Raw genomic sequence first — 20307 nt, 5'->3', positions numbered from 1 at the left:
AAGATTCACTCTCACCCTGATCCTAAGGAGAAAATTAAGTTGCGAGGGGACTTGTTCTGGCAGGAAGCTGAGGTTTTGCAAGGATGTTAAAACAGATTTGCTATGAACATGCATAAGAAAAAAACCAACCAACAACTCCAATCTAAAACAATGTAAACAACTATTAAGGCTGTACAATTAACAGCAAAGATAAAACGGAAACATTTTGAAAGCACTCTTAACTTGGTTGCTTCACACATGCAGTACTAGTTTGGACTCTTATTATAAACATTGCATTATAAAAATGAGTACATTTCTAGCTTAGCATTAAATATTTAAGCCTCTGAAATACAAATCTTCCAAAGGATAATTTTCAATTCTTTGTGACATGACATGCAACCAAAATAAACTCTGGATATTTACACCCATCATTTTAAAGACTGCTTTAATGCTAGCATACTTTGAATTAAAGCCTTTCAATAAATACAGGAAAAAGTAACACAGAGTTTTGTAGATGGATTTTATGACTTTTCTTATGCTCAGAAGTTATGGATGCAGCCAATTTTTGAAACCAAGTACCACATGCAGCTGGCCAAAAAGCTGAGAGATAATTTAAGTAGTTGTCGGTATGTTCATCTTTGAGTATGGCCAAATTTTCAAAAGCCTAGTTCTTCCAAATTATGCTACTCATTCTTGCATATTACACGCATGCATTAAAATTTTACTTTGAAACACATTTTGACCAATGTTTCAAAGGTATCTTAAATGTCATGTATGACACTGTCAGTGTTTTTCTACACCTTCTTCTTGGTTCAGACTTTGAAAACAAGATTCAGATCTCAGATTTTGGTCTCAAATATATAAAAACCTTTTTTTAAAAATCTCTCAAATTCAAAGGTCCTATGTGCTTAATGAAATATTCCAAACAGGTATAAGGTCAAAAGAACCAGTCTTCCATAAAGTGCTTTTCTTCCAAAAAAGTTTCTTTTTAACAGAAACATAACTAAAGCAAAATGAATGACGTCAGAGTTTACTTTTCTAAGATTCATACCAGTTTTTCAACTTCCATACTAGTATTCATGTATGCAAGTATAATGCAATCTGTATGTAGAATGCAGAAGTTAATATAATTACTCATTCATTTGGTAGCCAAATCAGTGTTAAACAAGTTCATGTGTGAAAGGCTAGATAAAAGTTGCACCTTATGAAACCAAAGCAGATGTTTTAACTTAGTTTTAATATAGCAATCAAAGAAAATTCCAAATACTGTACAGTGAAGTGTAGTATAGTACACTATATACTGTTATAATACACTATTGTTACATTACAGATAAAAAAAAATCAAATATAATTAGTACAGCAATCACAAATAAAACAAACCAAACTGTGCTGGATAACAGCCAGTACTGTGAGGATGGTATAGTTTCTATGCTAATTTATTTTTAAGTCAACATGTAAAGCACTTATTGTTTAAAAAGATTTGTTTTCTAAATATATACACTATTTTAATTCTTATTTATACATTTTAAATAGCATTCCCTCCTAAAAGTGCACTCTTTCATTTCTTGGCAATAATCCTTGTTAAACGTAAAATAATTCTGAAAATACCACTCCTGTTTCAACCTTTTATTGCTCAACCGCAGGCATAAGGGCTCAGAGGGAATCCTGCATTCTAAAGATCTTAGGCAACTTCTTCAATTTATGAAGCTAAACTGAGATCCACAAGCAAAACAAAGAAACCACTTATTGTTGTGGCTGGTTTTTTTTTAACAGAAGGATCAACTCCATATTATTATTATTTTACAAAAGCATGTAGATTCTGCTATTTGAAAATGGGAGCCAAACAAATGTAGAGATAACAGTGGCGTCTTCTTAAATCGTTCATTTTTCATACATTTCTGATAGTGCATTGCTCTCCCAATTGTAAGCATATTATTAATTTTATTACCTGGCATTTTCAGCACATTGAAAAAGTAGCAAGCAACTCTGCTAACCTTGTGACAGTGACAACAGATTCTACTTTTTGAAAGACCATAAATTAAGCATTTTGGATTGAAAGTATGCCTGTTGTACAGGGTTATTAGCATACAGCCTTGTGGCACTGTGCCTCTCTCAGGCTGCAGGAGCGTTCTGTCAGAGGCAATGTCTAGCTCGCATTTTGTATCTAGCAGAAGACTAGTAAACTATATGGGATTCACAAAACTAACAATATACATTGCTGTTTTGTTACTATAACAGTGAGGACATCCCAAATATATTTATATGATCTCATCTGAAAAGCTACTATTTTTTTTCCCTCACTAAAATGCAAACAACTCACAGAAAAACAGCAGTATCAAAAAGTCAACCTTACTAAGCAGCCAGCCATTTGAAGTCATAAAAATCTTGCATTTGCCTAGAAAACTGATCTGTTCTCCTGAGGTTTCCCAAATGCTCATCAGCAACCTAGTCCATTCTCTCTCTCTTTTGTTGTTGTTGTTGTTGTTGTTGTTGTTTTTGTTTGGTTTTGGTACCTGGCCTGTATTTTCTTTCAGTAATCATCTTCCATTTAGGTTATACATACTAAAACATAAGAAAATTCAGGATTTTCAAATAATTTAAGTCTTCTTTGCCATGAGACACTGTGTAGAAGGTGGTTGGCTCCAAGACAAGAAAGTAATCAAGGCAGGTACATGGAATTTAGAACCACAGCCTCTGTCCACAGGCAATTCAGTAGCAAGAACATGGGTGGGGGGGTGTTGAGAAAGGGACATTTTTCACACCATTTGAAAAGTCCTATTGACATGGCTTCACATCCACAGAGTCCACATCTTCCCTGCCCTTGTACCCCACCCAGAATCTTCCTGACTCTAACAAGGAAATCTAACAAGCACATGGGTGTTCCTAAGACAGGCACACAGATGCCTCAACTTACATTTGCACCCACAGCTAGCAATCAAATGAAACATCTGTTCAAACTTACACTTCAGTGTTCTTTATTTCACTTCTGTACAGTTACACATCTCACTGGCATGTAGATGAAGTTTAGCTTCACTTGAGAGCATCAAAAGCCATCTTTCTTAAAACCACCAATATTCAAATGCATGAGAAAGCTACGTGAAATAAGAACACTGCAAAGAAATATGCAAACAATCCTGCTTTACACCAGAGGAATTCACGTCAGTGGATCCTGTAATTTTGACACCATTTTATCATTCCTTTTTGAGACCATTTTGCTTTAGAAACTGGAGAGCTCTGATCTACGTGACTTGAAAGCACCCAAGATGACACTAAGGGCGAGTCAAACAGAGCCATTATCTGTATCCATTTCTATTTAGATAAGAAGGAAAATGTCGCATTACTGCTGAAATGGGAAGTGTATCAAAATTAAACCAAGCCTTCCTCTTTACACAGTAAAAGGCACAAAAACTTCTGTAGTCTTAGCAGAAAACCATGAAAGAAGTAAGCATCTTCCCTTGAAATACAAATGATGTGCAATAAATACTTCAATTTATTTCAACTTCAAATTATCTCATATACACTGCCCATCTTTTTTTCAGCTGAGGAAGACTTCTTTTTCTGAAGAAAATGTTAACAACATCTAAGTGATAGTTACCTTTTCTAAAATGGAAGAGATTCGAAAGATTCCTCCCCCTCAGTCTCTCCTGACTTAAAATCCTTCCCAAGAACATGCCACTGCTATACATTTCTAAACCTCACACTGTGACAAAGCACAAGCCTTGACTTAACATTTTCTATACGGAAGTAACCTTCAGACAGCTAGACTGATTCGTGGGAGACTCAGTGTTTTCAGAAGTCATGGCAGGCTTCCAGCTGCTGCATGTGCATCCTGTTTCTCATTGAATAAGCCCCGCCAGTTTATCAGTGCATCAGCAAGGTCAGTTCTGGGGAGCCAAATTACTTCATACATTCCAAGCTTCCCAACAGCTAACTTAGCGGTTAGAAATTTGAGATCGTAAAATTTTTCATTTATTTGTGAAAAGGTGATTCTTATTTTTTACCTATAAGTAGTACACTAACTCATAAAATATTTATTCCCTCTACATAAAAAGTTAACCAATGGAGGCATTTTAATTTACTTTGAGACAGGGGCTATTCTTCCAAGTGACTTGCTTCAGTTAATTTTTACATACAAAAATAAATCCTCCCTCATGGAACATTTTATCATCCTAATGCTTGGAACTGTTATAAGTGATTAGAAATGTAAAAAATGAGGAGACTTTCCTGAATACAAACATATACAATACAAACAACATTTGTGAACTGGTAAAAACCCACATGTGCACAAAGACAGACTTCAATATTTAAATGCTCTTAATTCCTCTGAAGCTGTATTAACATCTTTCATCCATTCAATGTTATTTTACCATTAAAGGAAGTAACAATAGTGCATTTAAATATGACTATGAAGATAGGAAGCAAACTACAGTATCAGATACACGTTCCATCCTTAGGGAGCAAGCACAATGGCTGCTTCTTAAAAACTGGCACTGCAGGTCTGATGAACACGCTACTTAAGTGGATACCAGCGATATGATCACTGATACAGGGAAATCTCCATCACAAACTGAAAGCAAGCTGATAGAGGTGGGTAGTCTTCATCGGCACCGAAACAGCATGCATTCCTTGTTTCCATTGAGTAAACAGAGAGCCTCCAAAAGCTCAATTATCACTGAACACTTTAGGATAATGTACGTTAGGGAGTCACTTCCAATAAATTGTTAATTTGATCTGAAAAGCACAGCTATTATTTAATTTTTGCCATTACTAACCAACACTACTAATCAAAGCCTTTTAAAAGAAATGGATTTGCCATTGAACATTTGTTGATTCTTGCAATTACCAACTTCTCTCCTGTAGTTGTATTAAAAGTTGCACATCATCTGACCAGCTCAGTATTTGGGAGGAAATAAAAACACACTGTCACTTACTAACAGAGCACCAAAATGGTTGTGTTGGCTCCGACAGCCATGCATAACCACACTGCATTCACTTTATCTTCGTTGCACACTAAATAGCCTTTTTTCTAACTTGCTTAAACTGACAAGATGCAGTTACACTTATTCCAAGATTTCTGACAGGTGTATACAGCTGTATGAATGAAAAAGTTTTTAAATCAGAGTAAGTGCCAGCACAATGTAATTAAAGTACTGTATATGCTACATTATCAAATTTAGCAAAGTTTAGTTTCAGTTGCTTTTTGAAATTTATGTATAATTCATGTTTATGGTGTATTTTTGAGTGGAATTAAGTACCTGGGACAGGATTAATTTTGTCACACTTCTAGTTTTGCCTGTTCTAGCCTTTGCAGTAACCTTAAACTAGCATGCTAAGAACCTTGCATGGGCTTAAATTTTAAGACTTTTAAGGAATTAAAAATTACAAAGACTTTTCAAGAACCCACATTTACAGCAGATATTCATCTCAGTGCATTTCCTAATAACTAATTTACAGGTAACAGAGCCAGCCTGGGCAGCAGTATGGTAATATTGAAAGCTATTGCCAATCACACGCTTATCATGCACTGAATAAGATGATATAATCTTTGACATACATACAAGATTTAATAACTAATTACTTTGTGTGGCCCAGCCAATAAACATTACATTTGAACAGTAATTTCTTCTACCCTGATTAGATTTTAACCTATCAAGAGTGATCCATTGGCTCAGTTGCATTAGTGATTCCTGCATCTTGACTATCCATCTCCTCAAGCTCCTCAACAGAATTTCCCTTTTGTGCTTTAGACCTTGCAGGGAATGTTGTTCCCACAGAATTCACCATGTTACCATCAGCTGATTCAGTATTCAAGTGTTCAGTACCACCTGGTGCAGAAAATGATTCGGGTAAGCCAGCCTGAAAGCTCCCAGTTTTAGCAGTTGAGCTCACTGCCTCTACTTTTCTTTGAGATAGATCAACTGATACTGACTGCTCTGTATTCTGATCCCGCAAATGTCTATCCATTGAAGCCTGAATAGAAGAGACCATTTCCTGCAACTTTTTTCTCTGTGCCTCAATCAAAGTGGGGTCAAGCTGCCTGCTGTCTCTCATTGTCACAACTCCTGGAGCAATTCGGATAAGCTCACTGTTACCAGAAGCAGCTGTGAATACAGAAGGCTCAATTTTAGCAGAAGGACTGAGGTCTGTTTCTGTGCTATGCTTTCTTAAAAGTGGTGTTTCCCTGGCTCTTTGATCCTGTTGTTGACTACTAGATGCAGTTCCTAGGGAATGGCCCTTTCCTTGAAATGCAGTTATGTTATGTAGTTGTTCAGATTTCTTTTTCACTACTCCACCACTACCCAGCTTCAGCATTCCGTGTGAAGGACTTGCTTCCCTGCTTCTTGAAGTAGCTTCTGCTCGCACTTGACTTAAAGCCTCTTTAACCAGCTCTTCAACATCAGGACCAACAGGAAAGTGCCCAGCAGCATCCACACACAGCTCTAATCTGTCTTCTGCTGCATTGTACACAAAGTTTTTACCAGGCAGATGTGGAAAAGTACAGTGCTTGCCATCAGCCAAACCTATAAAGATAGAAAAAGTTATTCAACATGTTAACATATTTTAAGACATGCTCTGAATACACATTAATTATTGTATTTAAGCTTACAGCATCAAGTATGTAAAAATAAACACACTGAAACTTACTACTGTGGGAGAAAAACAGTTAACGCTTGTATGCCATATGACAGCAATTACAGTATGTCCCTAAGATGCTGCTGCCTTCTATGGTGATTCTAATGAAGAGCCAGGACTGTAGCATTCCTAGATAAAATAACCACCTTGCTGGGACTTGCTGTTCTAACACAACTAGAAGAAATAGTATATGCTTGCAGTAACACAAAGCAAGCCAAACCCCATCACTACCACCCCCTACCCCCCAAAAAAACCACACTAAAAACAAACAAACAAAACCAACCCAGAAAACTGCCAAAGAGCACATTTCAAGGAGAAGTACTATTTAAGACCACACCCTGAAATCCTAGTACCACTGCTGCTAGGCCTAAAGAATTTCAAATTTGCTATTTGTCATCTTCTCAGAGAGGAAGTGTTGCTAGATAAACAAAAGTGTTTCAAGCTTACTATGTTTCGTAGTCCTGGAGATTATAACTAATTACAAAACAAATATGAGGCATAGTATTTTTGATCTGCTGTTTGTTTCATTGTCCCACTTACAATTTGACCAATCTGCTAAAATTGAGAGTTCATTAGACAAATTTAAGATCTGAAGCTGCTCTGTGTCAAAAATGGGCAACATCTGGTTTTCCAGTTTATCATCATAAAATACAAAATTACTCTCTCAACTCTGTCCCATACAGGCTGAAGTAAAAGCAGGAAGGTATCACTTCAGTGACGATGGCTTTCTGTGAGTTAAAAGGTATCTGCAGATGAAAACTTGGCCATAACAACTCTCTTCGGTTCTATTAGTTATGCATGAAGAGCTGCAAAAAAAACCCACCACCTTTTAAAAAGCGCCGTATTTCCCACCCCCCACATTCTCTTACCATTCTTGAAGAAAAACACCAGAAATTATGGAGAAGAGAAGAAACACAACAACCAAATCCTGTGTCTGTGTTATCAAACACAATGCAGTCAAAACAAATATTCTGGGCATGAATAAAGAAGGTCACTCAATCTGAAATGTTATTAAACTGGTTTTGTACTAACGAAGCACCTGATTAATCTCAGTCATCCTCCACAGCTTCTGATTCACATACTTTCAGAGCTGCAGAGAATCTACAGATTAATTTCATTTTGAGAACTTAAAAAAAGTAGCTCCTTTCTTTACATATCCATGGGAATCAATAACCAAACAGCCAAACCACACACAGAACAAACTTTAATCCCAAACACCTATCTGTCTAACTTAACCTGAAGAACGTATTTTTAACTACATAATTTACCAGTTCAACCTTCATTTGCAAAAAGAGTGCACTGTATTTAACAGCTTCTCTGATAGACCAAAAATGCCTCTGAATTCTCAAAATAGTATCTTAAACAAGAGCAACTAAATAAAATTTCAACTGATTAATAGTACCTACACTCAAAAGAAAGGTTTGTTCCAAATGTCCAGTATAATAGCAGCATTATTACATTAACTATTATAAATAGGTAAGGAGCTTCTTTAACTGAAAAAAACAGTTAAGATTGTTTCAGATTGTAATTGTTTAATGTGGAAATTTAGTATTTAATAACATGTTAAAATCATACAAGTATGTTAATGCTGAAATAGTAATTCTACCTACCAAGGTAGTGTAAAATACCTGCACACACAGAAATGCAATCATGTTCAAATACGGAGTATCATCTCCCACAGCCTTAGTTCTTACACCATCAGTTGGCAAAAATGACCTTTTAGTCAGGCATTTTCATGAGTTAATGACCAGCTGGGTTAAAATCCCTTGGATTCATTTCAGGTTCTCAGCTCTGGCTAGTCTTTAATCGGTCCAAAACATCCTTTCCGTCAGGCACTGTTTAAGCTAATTCACTCGCCACAAACAGTACACCAGTCTTTACTGTACAAGCATAGTAAAAGAAAGAAAACTAAAAAGGAAACAGATCTGCTCTAAGACACTCACATGCTAATTCTGTTACCCAGGCCAATAATTCAGTGAGAGGTAGTGGGCATTGAGTATACCACTCCTTGCCCATACATGCATTTTAATTACTGCAAACAGAATAGAAATTATGTGGTAAAATACCTGTTTCAAGAAATAAGAAAGATTAAGTTAAGATTGATAAAGCTACCTAGGAAGAAATCAAGCAGTAAGAAAGCAGCAAAGGAATCATATATAATATGATATAATATGATTGTAATAGATGAAACCACAAGAGCTAAACTATGAATGCAAAGAATTCAATAAGAAAATAAACTTTAAATGAGAGAAAATAACATCTAAAATCAGATATACTCTATTTGCTTGGGTTTTCTGCACACAGTCCAAGATGCAACATTTATCGATGCAAGAAGGGATGGATAGCTTTTCTTTTGAACAACAGTCTTAAGAATATAAAAGTCAAATTTAACCAACCATTGAAAACATGCAGTACCTCTGTATAAAATATCTACTGAGAAGCACCCTAGAAAGATGAACTTTTTATACAGTGTTTTAAAGTATTACAAGAATAGGTCCTGTTACCTTCTCTTTGCTCGATCTTTCCGGGGGGGTGGGGGTGTGTGCAGGGAGCGGAATAAAATCAGTTGACTTATTGAAGTTGTTTGTACAATTCACAAAAGTTAAATGGAGATGTACAGTTGCAGAGCAAATTTCAGAAAAGAAGAGATATATAAGCTGAATGTACTAGTCTTAGTCAGATTCCCTAGTCTGAAGCTCTCTGAGGGAGCATAAGGAGTTCAACAATATTATGAAAATGAAAATGTACCACGGTAATAAAATAAAAATATATGTATGCTTACAAATGACTCAATACCAATTTACAATTCTAAAGATTTAGAAACAGATTAAGGAAGGGATAAAAACAAAAACAAAAAATACCTGTTGTTTTCTTCATTATGCTATAGAATACTCCACCCTGCTGAAACAATTGAGGAAGCCCCTTTGCGTAAGACCAAACATCTTCTCCTGTAAAAATCAAACATAATCATTAATGTTAAAATGTGATTGTTTCATTCTACAGACAATGGTTTAAAGTGTAATTCCTTGAATTAGAAGCTGAATCCTCCCTCTCTTCTCGGTAATTAAGAATTTGAATATTTATTGCAAATTTACAGAATGGGAGCCCAGGATGTCAAGAAACTTTCAGCAAAACATACCACTGTCTGCAGTTAAATACCCTACATGTTCTAGTACAAAGGTTCCCAAATTTGATTTGATCCAAGCTGCAGCTCCTGGTTCTTTGCCAGGCCCTACACAGGAGTCTCCATTCCCCTCCTACCCATGCTTTCAACATAAAACTAGGACATGACTAACACACTTCCAAATTCAAGCACATACCCTTGCACATTAAAACCTCAACTGTACAGCCCTACACTTCCTCAACAATCAGATCTTAATTTCACACCTGCCACACAGCAGATTATACTGTGGCTGAGATACAAACGTCCACATAGGCAGCTGCATAGAAGCTGCGTCCGTACCTTGCTTTTCTTGAGAGTTAGAAACAAAATACCAACTGAGAGGCCCCAGCAGTCCTGTGTAACTGGCATTTTTCAAAGATGCTAAAAATGGCACTGAAATGTGACAATTTTAAATGCTACTGAGTGGAAAAAAATAAACCCTAGGCTATGTAAGGAAAGGAATATAAAGAACAGAAAAATTGGGCTACAAAGTATCAGTGACCTAACAGCGCCTGTTAGATCAGTTCAGATCTGCAGTTTTACCTATATCCTTTTCCTCATTTTGCTAGTCACCTGCTTCAGAGAAGTGAAGTATGATGTAGCTGTCAAAGCCATGCAAACAAAAAGTAATAATAAATTCCATTCTCCTGATGCAGAAACAACTACTGCACATATACATTTTCAGAAAAAAATTGCTTTTCCCACATTATAGCAAACATTAAGGAAACATACTGAGATACTTTAAATAGAAATTGCACCCTTCTTTAGGCATCGAAGTCTCAATAACCATGTCTCTCAATTTTCTATTAAAATTGGAGAATGTAAATCATCAACTGAAGTTAACTGGATACACGTAGTGCTTGAAATAAGAGATAATTGGAATGTGTGAGGCTGTAAAATATTACCTACCAGTATTTCTTTGCCTTCTGTTAAGAGCAAAATAAATGTTAAAAATTATTTTTAATAGTGTCCACATACTGAATACAGGATACATCTAAATCCCTCCCTGCACTTCCAACTACATAACCTACAAGGTACTGTGGCTACCCTCCCATCCTACCCGCCTCAGGTGAGAAAAACGTTTCACTCGCTTGACAGTGGCATTATGTGCTATATTACACTTTGAAACCTTTCAAGCCACTCTCCAATTTTTGTTTCCTTTCCCTGACAGGCATGGGACTCTGTACTCAACCCTGCTCATCTATCCCTCCACCAGGAGGATTCTGTTGCTTACCTCTCCAAGTATTCAAATCCCCGTTCCCTTCAAAAAGGTACAGCACATCATCATCATGTTTTGTCTTTACAGATTTTAAAGACAGGAGACCTACATAATCTGATTAATTTTAAACCCATTCCCTTGAACTCTGCTCTGGTTCATTGCCTTCATTTGCACATCAAGTTCACATATCTGGCCTTCACTTCCTAGCAAAAACATTCAGGTAACAAAACAACTACTCCTCTTTCTTATTTCCTGTGATCTACTGAAGAAGGAGGTCTTGTCTTTTGACTTCATCCTGATAATTCCTGTCTACTGACTTGCTAATAAATTTGAAGCTCCTCTCCAGCTTTCACTGACCACACATACAAAACAGCCAACACAAAAAAACGAAACCAGGAGCATGCTCTTTTCCTCCCCACTGCTGCCACAGCTTTCCCTCTTCTTCAAACAGCTGCATGGAGTGAGGACAATCATTACTGATAACACTCTAATGTTTTTGCTATTTCGAAAGGGGTTGGCTGCTACCCTGCATCCTTACTGCCATTTTCATTTTGAAACACACATCTCTTTACATAATGGCTCCAGAGCAACACTGCTGTGGCTCTTCATTTTCCCCCCAAGTTTTCCTTATTTCCACAGGAATCAAAATAACCACGAGCCTGATAGGTAACAGAACACGTTTGTCAGTCTACCAAAGCCAGGGGAGGCCACAACCAGCAGCCACACAGTGGCTAACTCCATACTAAGGACTCTCCTATACTCCTGCATCTAGCAATCCACACTTAATTGAAGGGCTCCCTTCCCTTCACAAGACAATCACCAGGCTTTTAGAAGACCACCAGTTTTACACATCAGTGGCATGCTCCAAGGAAAGATCCCCCTGGGCATGATTTTCAAGCCTTGCACAAGTGAAGAATCACTGTTTAGATAGCCTTCTACGCAACACTAACAAGGATTACATGCAGAAAAGCATGGAGAGCAGGGCCCACAAAACAAAAGCAGCAGCCACTGAAAGAAACACAAACTAACAATGCTGGTTTGATAAAGAGTTCTCCCACTGGAAGACCAAAAAACCCACAATTACATCTGGACTTTCCCAGATTAGAGGAAGTAGTGTGTGTGATTCAACTAAACTAGATGTCAGGTTTGCACATTTTTCTTGCTAGTTGGGTTTTACTGTTTGTTTTGGTTTTGTTTACCATGGCAGTAGGATGTTTACAGGTCACAAGTTAAATCTGGATGATCATTTCGTTAGGTTAAAAACTCCCTCAAGACACTACATTGATCAAAGAGATCATGTTCTCCACACTGTTCCCACTCCAGTACACACTTCCTCAGCGCAGACCTCAGCCCCACAACATTGAGGAATGGCACCAGATGAAGACTATCCTAACCACAAGCATGCCACATACGCTGCAGAAAAAGAGCAGTTGCAGACTAACCTACACAATTGGAAGCCCAAGACTGTCACTTCATACAGCAGAGGACACACGGAAGTGCAAAACAAAGCAAAAGCTCTGCTGATATCAACAGGTTATAGCTTAAACCCAAGCTGTTTAATTCCAAACAAATCCTAGTACCAATTAATACATTTCATTTAAACCTGGCTATTTTGATCTCATGTGCGCTAATGAGTTCACCAATGCAAAACAAACTGATGAAAATAGATTCATACTTGGCTTGTGCATAGCCAGAGCACTTCTGCATGGGTACAATTAAAACTGTTTAAAAATATGTTTTAACAATATTAATGTAAAATTACAATTATTTTAGTCATTTCCCTATAGAATTCTGTATTTTGAGCTAAAAAAAAAAAAAAAAAAAAAAAAGAGGAGAAAGCTTTATAAAACAATCATGCATAATATGTTAAGTGGACCAGAAATTACAGTATCTAATTTACCAGGGCTTATTTTTAAATTAGACGCAGAAAAATTGAAGAACATGGTCTAAAATTTTAATAACTACCTGAGACCAGATAAGGAAAATTCTAGTGACACAAAAGAAGCATCACGTCAGCCTACAGTAGACCCTATATGAAAGAAAAGCTTTTCATCATCCAGAATGAATAGCTACAGATGTTTGAAGACACACTTTCACTATGGGCGTTGGAGGGGAGGGGGGGGAAAAAAAAAAGTTGCATCTGGCCCACTGAGTTATTTCAACAGCAGCTCCTCCCTACAGATTCTAATCTGGCTGTATTAAATGTATGTTTTTAGCAGAACAAAGTTACAGCAAGAGCATGAGCATACAGGGTAAGCTGACTGTCAGAAGTATGCAGCATTGGTTTTTAGCAGTACAGAAATATTACTGAGAAATACTGATGCTTCTCATCCCAAAAAGGCTGCATATACCACCTTGAGGAACTGCCACTCCAACACTCTTAATGTGCAAGGAATTTGGAAGTTTCTTAAGAGTTTATTTCCCCACTGAAAAAATCACAAATAGTCAATTGTCTAGGTTTTTTCCACAATATCTTTAAAGGAAAATAAAGCCCTGCAGAGGAAAGTGATTCTATAAAAATAGCATCTTATTCGGTAGCTGCATAAGTTGTTATAAGTGGCTGGTTTATCATTTGCTGCCACTTTTACCTCTATTAGTAATGCAAAATGGATGCAGTCAGAGAAGGGTGAGGTAAATTCTATTCTAACCTGCGCTTTGAAAGCAGAATCTAACAGCGGCAACAGTCAAAGACAAAAATCGATTCTTGACTACAAGATCAGCTCACAGTTTACAGATAAGTACTTATAAAAAAAGACACACCTTAATGTCTCAAGTAAAGTCTGACATGCTTTAAAAGCCAGTAACTACACTTTCAGCAGTTTTTCCTGAAAACAGTCTTTTAAACTTCATCTTGAAATTAAGGTATCTTTTAAACCTACCCTTCTCCTGCACTTTGGAACTGTGGTGTAAATGTCAGTGTGATGAGGTGGCTAGTTCAACACATTATCTTGCAAGAGACATGGGAGTAAACAATCGGGCTTGGAAAAGAATCAAAGTTCTGCTTGATGAACTTCTGACATACCACTCTCTGATTACGTAATTGTTTCGTTTCTACAACATCACATGCTTTAGCCACACCAAATCCCTCCAGCAAAAGAGAAGGCTCTCACACAAAAAAAACCAAACCACCCTGTAAACACTACTATTCAAATGGTTTGTAGAGCTAAATGTATGATAATTACTGTTCTACATCCCGCCAGTAAGCTGTAAAAACTGTGAAACCTAAACAAAGTAGACAACCGAAGGTGCAAGTCTCCCGAGTCCAAATAGGAAAATAAAAACCACAGGCACCCAAGAAAAGTCCTTTCATCTTGAATTATTAAGTTAGTCAGATTTACATGACTGACAATTTATAAGCATAGCTTTGCAACCCTATGTCCACCTTTGGGAGTCAAATTCATGTTGAGATTCTTTCAGTTTCTCCTCTGCTTACATTCTGAAATAATACTTTTCACAGCTCTTACCGTGTCTTCAGTTAAAATTAGCAATTAGCTAAGAAGACAATGTTGTGTTGATTTGCTTAAACCAACACAACTCTCTGTGGGGAGAAATGCCAGGACTTCATCCTACTACAAAGGTGAGAATTAGGTCCTCAGACTTCCAATGAGCAGACAATCTGCGTCTCCTTCTCCGGTCTGCTCTGAATTTACTTCCTGAAACGTGAGGGACAGGTAGGGAAAAAAAGAGAGCATGTAGCTCTCACACACACACATTAGATGTGCACCTAGTAAGAGGCTGAAAAAAGAGAGACAGCACAGAAAATGCAACAATTTCTAAATGGCAATTTTTAAAACAGGACTTTATAGCAAAGAAAAAACAAGTATCTTGTATACACCTTTTAAAAAGTCACAACACTCAACAAATCACTGACAGTATGTTATTCTTCTAATAGAGGAATAAAGGAACTAACTGCCATAGTTACAGAAAAGCAAAAAAGGGGAAAAGAAAAAGAAAAAAAAGAAGAGCTGTATATAACTACAGTTTGTAAAATGTTATCTTCTACTAAAAATACAACTTTACAGTATAACTTGAAGTCAGCCTTACCCATTAGTGTTGCTAGAAGACAGAGAGAATACATCTCCTTATCCACTTGCTCCTGCAGTTCCTTCGAGGAGATTTTACTAGCCACAGCAACGTCTTCATGCTTCACGGCATGGGCCGAGTGTGCTGAAGCTGCCTGCCTGCCTTCCTCCTTACCTTTCAGGATTTCTATTGCAATCCTGTCACCATGCTGTAAAGGAACAGGCTCATTTTCCATGCCTTCTTTGGGAGGCAGAAGCTCTTTAGGAGGAAAGCCATAGCGAATACATTGCAAATACGGAGGAATATTGAATTCTCTCGCTATGCTTTCCTGTAGTTCCAAGAAGGTGGTAGTGCACTTTAGGGTAAGCATTGATTGCCTCCCATCATTTGTGGTTATTCGAATTTTCTTCTCCTTGGTAGATGTTGGAGAATATGGGGTTTTTGTTGGTGTAGCAGGTGCAGATGATGGCCCCTCACGAACGGCCCCAGGAGAAGCAGTCCTAGGTTGCCCTTTTTGCTCTTGTTTCAGTTTTTCACTTTTCCGCTTCTGCATTACAGAAGCCTGGTCTGCAATGTTCTGTTGAACAGTTCTTTCAGCTTTGCTCATATTCAGCTCCTCCTTGTGCAAAGTTTTTGTCTTCTGTCCAGTCAAAATAATTTTGGTTGGAAGTTGCGACTCTAACTCTTGTCCTTGTTGTACATCATCAGCTCTTTGGGCATGAGCACCGTCAATATTTACAGGGGTATAATCATCAGGATTCTTTTTGGCAGTTTGATGCAATATTGTGTTGACAACTTTCTGAACAAGAATCTCACTACCAAATTCACCAGGGAAGTGCTTGGTAACAAGTTTCATGGCAACATCATACACATTGCTGTTCAGAGAGGTGTCACTTTCATACTGGAACCAGTAGACTGTCTCTCTCACCACTCTTCCACCCCACTCCAGAGTAATAGGAAAAGCTTCAGGGAGATTGTCATATTCTTTACCTTCCCAGTAGTGCTTGAATCCACAGCCACATTTGCCACCTGTAGACCTCGTATTAGTTCTGTCTCCATCCAAATACAAAATAGATCCATCTTCTCTGACACGACGCACTAGGTTACCATGACACCAGTTACAAGCTGTCAAACTACTCAGGCTGTAGTCTGGTACCAGCACATCCTTTGCAGGGTTGTAAGAACACACCAAACTGTTCAGGGGAAAACTGTAATTTTTGTCAGGCCTTAGTTGGCCATGGGTACTTTTTGCCAGGTTATATAGTTTCCCCCCAGGAGCCAGCCACTCCGGAGGTACATGATGCTCTGAAAGGGCCCCGCAGATGAGGCACCTGTGAAGGCGGTTGTCCATCACTGCTTTTTTGGCAGCTGCAGTGACCTCTTCAGGCTGGACTCCTATTACACCAGTCCTTCTGTAGAAATACTGATGTACATCAGCTACAAGACTGGGATGGATACCGTGTTTACTCATAAAAACCTCCTCCATTGCAGCAACAAGCCTCATCAAGTACTTATCTTGCAGGCTTCTGTCTCCTCCAATAACACAACCACCGTCCTCCTCTAACTTGATGTACTTTTTGATGAGGTCTTGAGGAACTCCCCAGGCTTTAGGAAGTAGCTTCCTAGGCAGTTTAGGTAAAGCAGCACCTTTTATTCCAACTAGAGGAATATAATGGTTACGTCCTGAGCTACTCCATGCAATGCAGATGGGCTTGTTCAACATTCCATCTTTCCCCATGCATTTTTCTAGGGGTATCAGACCAGGGAGGAATGTCGCTGAATAATCTCCGGAGCTCCGCATTCCACTCAAGGAGTCTAACAGGATGATAGGCCGATGAAGCACGTTGGCCAGACCAAAGATGTGAATATTTCTCAGGCCCATTGGCACGCCTTCTGGAGGAACAAACAAAGGGTCACATTCGTTGATAATGTCCTCCCACTCTGCTGCATCAATAAAGTCATGGAAAAGTGCCTTGTAGTGACTCAGATTCTCCTCAAAATGCTTCTTGAGATTCTCTCGTAGGGCATGCCAGAACAGCTCCCTGCCAACAAGTGCTCGCGAGACTGCATGGACAAGGCAGTGGCCGTCTCCATCCACGTGGACTGGAATGAGGCACTCCTGACTGTTGTTGGCCTTCTTGATGTCTTCCAGGGTGTCATGCAGGTAGATGAGGCTGCCGGAGCGGTCCTTTCCGTAACCAATGGTTTCCACATGCTCCGGCTCGATGAGGAAGGCGCGGTCACCCAAGAGGGAGCAGTCAAAGATGTCTCCCTGGTTCATGTCAGTGAGGAGCTTGGCTTTTCCCGTTTGCTTATCCATGCCGTAGCGGGCCAGGATGGGGGCCAGGAGCTTGCAGTGGTAGTTGGAGAGGCCCATGACTTTGACGAGCTCCGTGTTCCTGCGGGGCGGGCCGGCACCGCTGACGCCCAGCAGCGCGTTCCGCAGCAGGTTGTGCAGCACCAGGTCGGGGTCCGTCACCTCCTCCACGGCCAGCAGCTGCTGCTGCTCGTGGCGCTGCCCGCAGTCCGTGCACTCGATGCTGCCGCTGCTCTGCGGCCCGTGGGCCGGGAAGAAGAGCCGCGCCTGGCATTTGGGGTCGGGGCAGGTGCCCGAGAAGATGCGCCGGTCCCGCTTCTTGGCGGCGGCCGGAGGCGGCGGCTGCGGCTGCTGCTGAGGCGACGGCGGCGGCGGCGGCGGCGGCTGTTGCTGCTGCTGAGGCTGGGACATCGCTCCGCTCCGGCCGGGCTTCACCCCCACCCGCGCTCCTCCGCCCTCACAGGCTCATCCCCTGCGCCCGCCTAACGACCGGCGCCTGACAGATGCCGCCGCCGGTGCCGTCCGCCAACCGCCCATCCACCGAACGCCCTCCCGCCGCCGCCGCCGCCGCTCCGCGCCCCCACCCCCGCCTGCCCCCCCCGGCAAACGCGGAAACCGCCGGCGCCGCCGCTTACTGCCTCTTCGCTGCTTTAGCCGTTGCCCGCAACGCAACGGCCTCTCGCTCTGCCACGCCGAGGGCGCAGGCGCGGGGCCGCGGGGCCGCTCGGGAACGGCAGTCCGCTCCGCCGCGGGGCCCGGCGCGGGGAAGGAGCGGGCAGCGCGCCGAGACTACGGCGACCGTGACGGCGGGCGGCAGGGGGCGGGCGGGGGCGGGGCGGGCCGCGCCGTCCCCGGGGCTTCTGGGCAGTGTAGTCTTCTGGCGGGCGGGCCGCGGCGGTGGCGAGCCGGGAGGGACACGCTCAGGGCGCTCCGCAAGCGCCTGTTGCGCTTCCTCTTCCAGGGCGGGGGGGAAGGGCAGGGGAGGGCGCTGGGTTTAACGGAACACGCCCACATCTATTTTCCGCTGCTGCGCTCCCCGCCCAGCCCCCAGCCCGAACGCTGACGCGGGGCTCCCTCCCGGGCCGGCCGTCCCACTGGCAGGCTCCGGGGGAAGGGGGCTGCTCACGCTGCCCGAAGCCCAGGGGCTCGGTGCTGCCGCCGGCCCCGGCCCCCGCCCCCATCCCCTCACAGCGCAGCCTGGCCGCGCGCCAGCAGGTTGCCCCCGGCAAGGGGCCGACAGACCGGGACGCGGCGGGCGGCCGGGCCCTGGCCTGCGCCTCAGCACGGCTGCGCGGCGAGGGGTGGATCCCGGTGCCTGCGGGGGAGCCCCGAGCGCGGCCTGGCCGTGGAGGCTGTCGAGCTGCGCCGCTCGCCCCGTGCCCTCCCTCCCGCGCAGCCGCCCCCTGCAGGCGTGGGCAGGCGGCCGCGGGCCCTGGGGCTGCCCGCGCCGCTCCCCCCCGCCGGTCGCTTCAGCCAGGCCTGGCCGGCACGGGGCTGGCGGCGGCGCAGCGCCCGCCCTTGGCACTGCCCCGGCTTTCTGGAGCTGGACGCGGCCGCGGCCAGGGTTCGCCTCGGGGCAGCTGTGCCGGCCGGCTTCCGCGGGAGGTGGGCTCCGGCCGGAGGCGCTCCCAGCTGCCGGCGGCTGATAGCGCCGGGACGAGGCGTACGGAGCCGCCAGCGCGGGTTGTTAACGCGAGCGATCCCTCCTGCTGGTGTTACGTGAGGAGATAAGGAGGGAATGGAGCTGGCGCTTACGTTATCTCCGGTGGCCATCTGAAACGATACTTCACAAAAATGAAAGCGAATAATGTTCACAGCTTCCGAGCTAATTACAGTGGGCCGGCAGCATATTCCCGCGGACGGATCGAGGAGGGTTCCTGTCAGCGCATGGGTTTTTTAAGTTCCCTGGAAGCCATTCCAGATAGAGATTTATCCTTGAATAAAGGAAAACAAAAGCTGAACTTCTGGAGGAGAAGGCAGCACCTTACTGGGTCCTGCCAAGTACCAGAGCCACCCAGCCCTACAAATGCAAGGGCCAAAATGGCTGCTTCCTCCCTCCTCCGCCATCCTGGTCCCACCAAGCTCCTGGTGTTGACATCCCCAGGTCTTACCTATTCCGTAGTCGCCCAAATGATTTAAAGTAAAAATAAAAATCAGAGAACTTATTGTGCTTTTAATTTTCCAATACAAAGAGTGTGTTTCATTTTCATTAATCCATGAAAAGTAGTATTTGCAGCTGACATTTAAATTACAAAGATCCAGATGATTGATACCTAAAGAAAAATTCTGGTTTATGAGCTTTGTCACAGGCTTAAGGAAAAAAAATGGCTCTGGGCCTGGCCCTGTGACAGACCGAGCACTGCCGTTCTGGTGATGGCCATGGAGCTGTGCATGCTCGTTCCCTCTCAGTTACAGTGATTTGTCAGGTATAGAAAATGTATTTGTCTGCGTAAATGCATGCATTCCACAGCATAATCTTTTATCTGATCTTTCAAAATCTTTGACAGGTTTGAAAAGGAAAAGGTGAAAATTATGAGACAGATTTTTGTTCTTGCCTGCTACTAATTCTTTTTTATGTGTATGACAGTAAGGTAGCAGCATCACCGGCTCCATAATCCTGCCAGTGTGCCTTGTACTTGAGGATAAATCAGCAGTCTGTGTCCATTCATTCCTTACTCTTCCCTTCATAAGTAGTGGGAACGCAGTAAAAATTGAATAGGGAAGCCTCTGTCCTCTGTAAAAATGTGTGGCAGCTATTGAGAATGGGCACCATTCAGGGCATCGGACGGTGACAATCCTGTGCTAACCCGGCCTGCATTTTGAAGGAATGGCAAAGAATTTTTATGTAACATTGCTGGCCTCTGGAGCAATCCATTTCTTCATATGTCATTGTTCAACAGTACTTTGTCCTAAATAATAGGTAGCACCCTCTTGAAATAATTAGCTTTTACTGTCAAAGCCGACAGAAATTTT

The 20307-nt window shown here is 41.8% G+C and overlaps 1 protein-coding gene across 1 annotated transcript; it reads right to left on the bottom strand.

The window, feature by feature from the left end:
* Positions 1–1197: 1197 nt before the first annotated feature.
* On the bottom strand, positions 1198–17910 carry VCPIP1 (valosin containing protein interacting protein 1). Its single transcript, XM_005240939.4, has 3 exons — positions 15039–17910; positions 9474–9560; positions 1198–6500 (listed from the first exon to the last, which is right to left on the bottom strand). The coding sequence occupies exons 1-3, from the start codon at positions 17743–17745 to the stop codon at positions 5629–5631; spliced, it is 3666 nt and encodes a 1221-aa protein (XP_005240996.2). The 5' UTR covers positions 17746–17910; the 3' UTR covers positions 1198–5628.
* Positions 17911–20307: the final 2397 nt, after the last annotated feature.

Source organism: Falco peregrinus, chromosome 3 (genome assembly GCF_023634155.1).
Source record: "Falco peregrinus isolate bFalPer1 chromosome 3, bFalPer1.pri, whole genome shotgun sequence".
In the NCBI taxonomy this organism is placed as follows: Eukaryota; Metazoa; Chordata; class Aves; order Falconiformes; family Falconidae; genus Falco; species Falco peregrinus.
The sequence above is the reverse complement of the archived record's forward strand: the minus strand, read 5'-3'. Positions and strand labels throughout refer to the sequence as shown.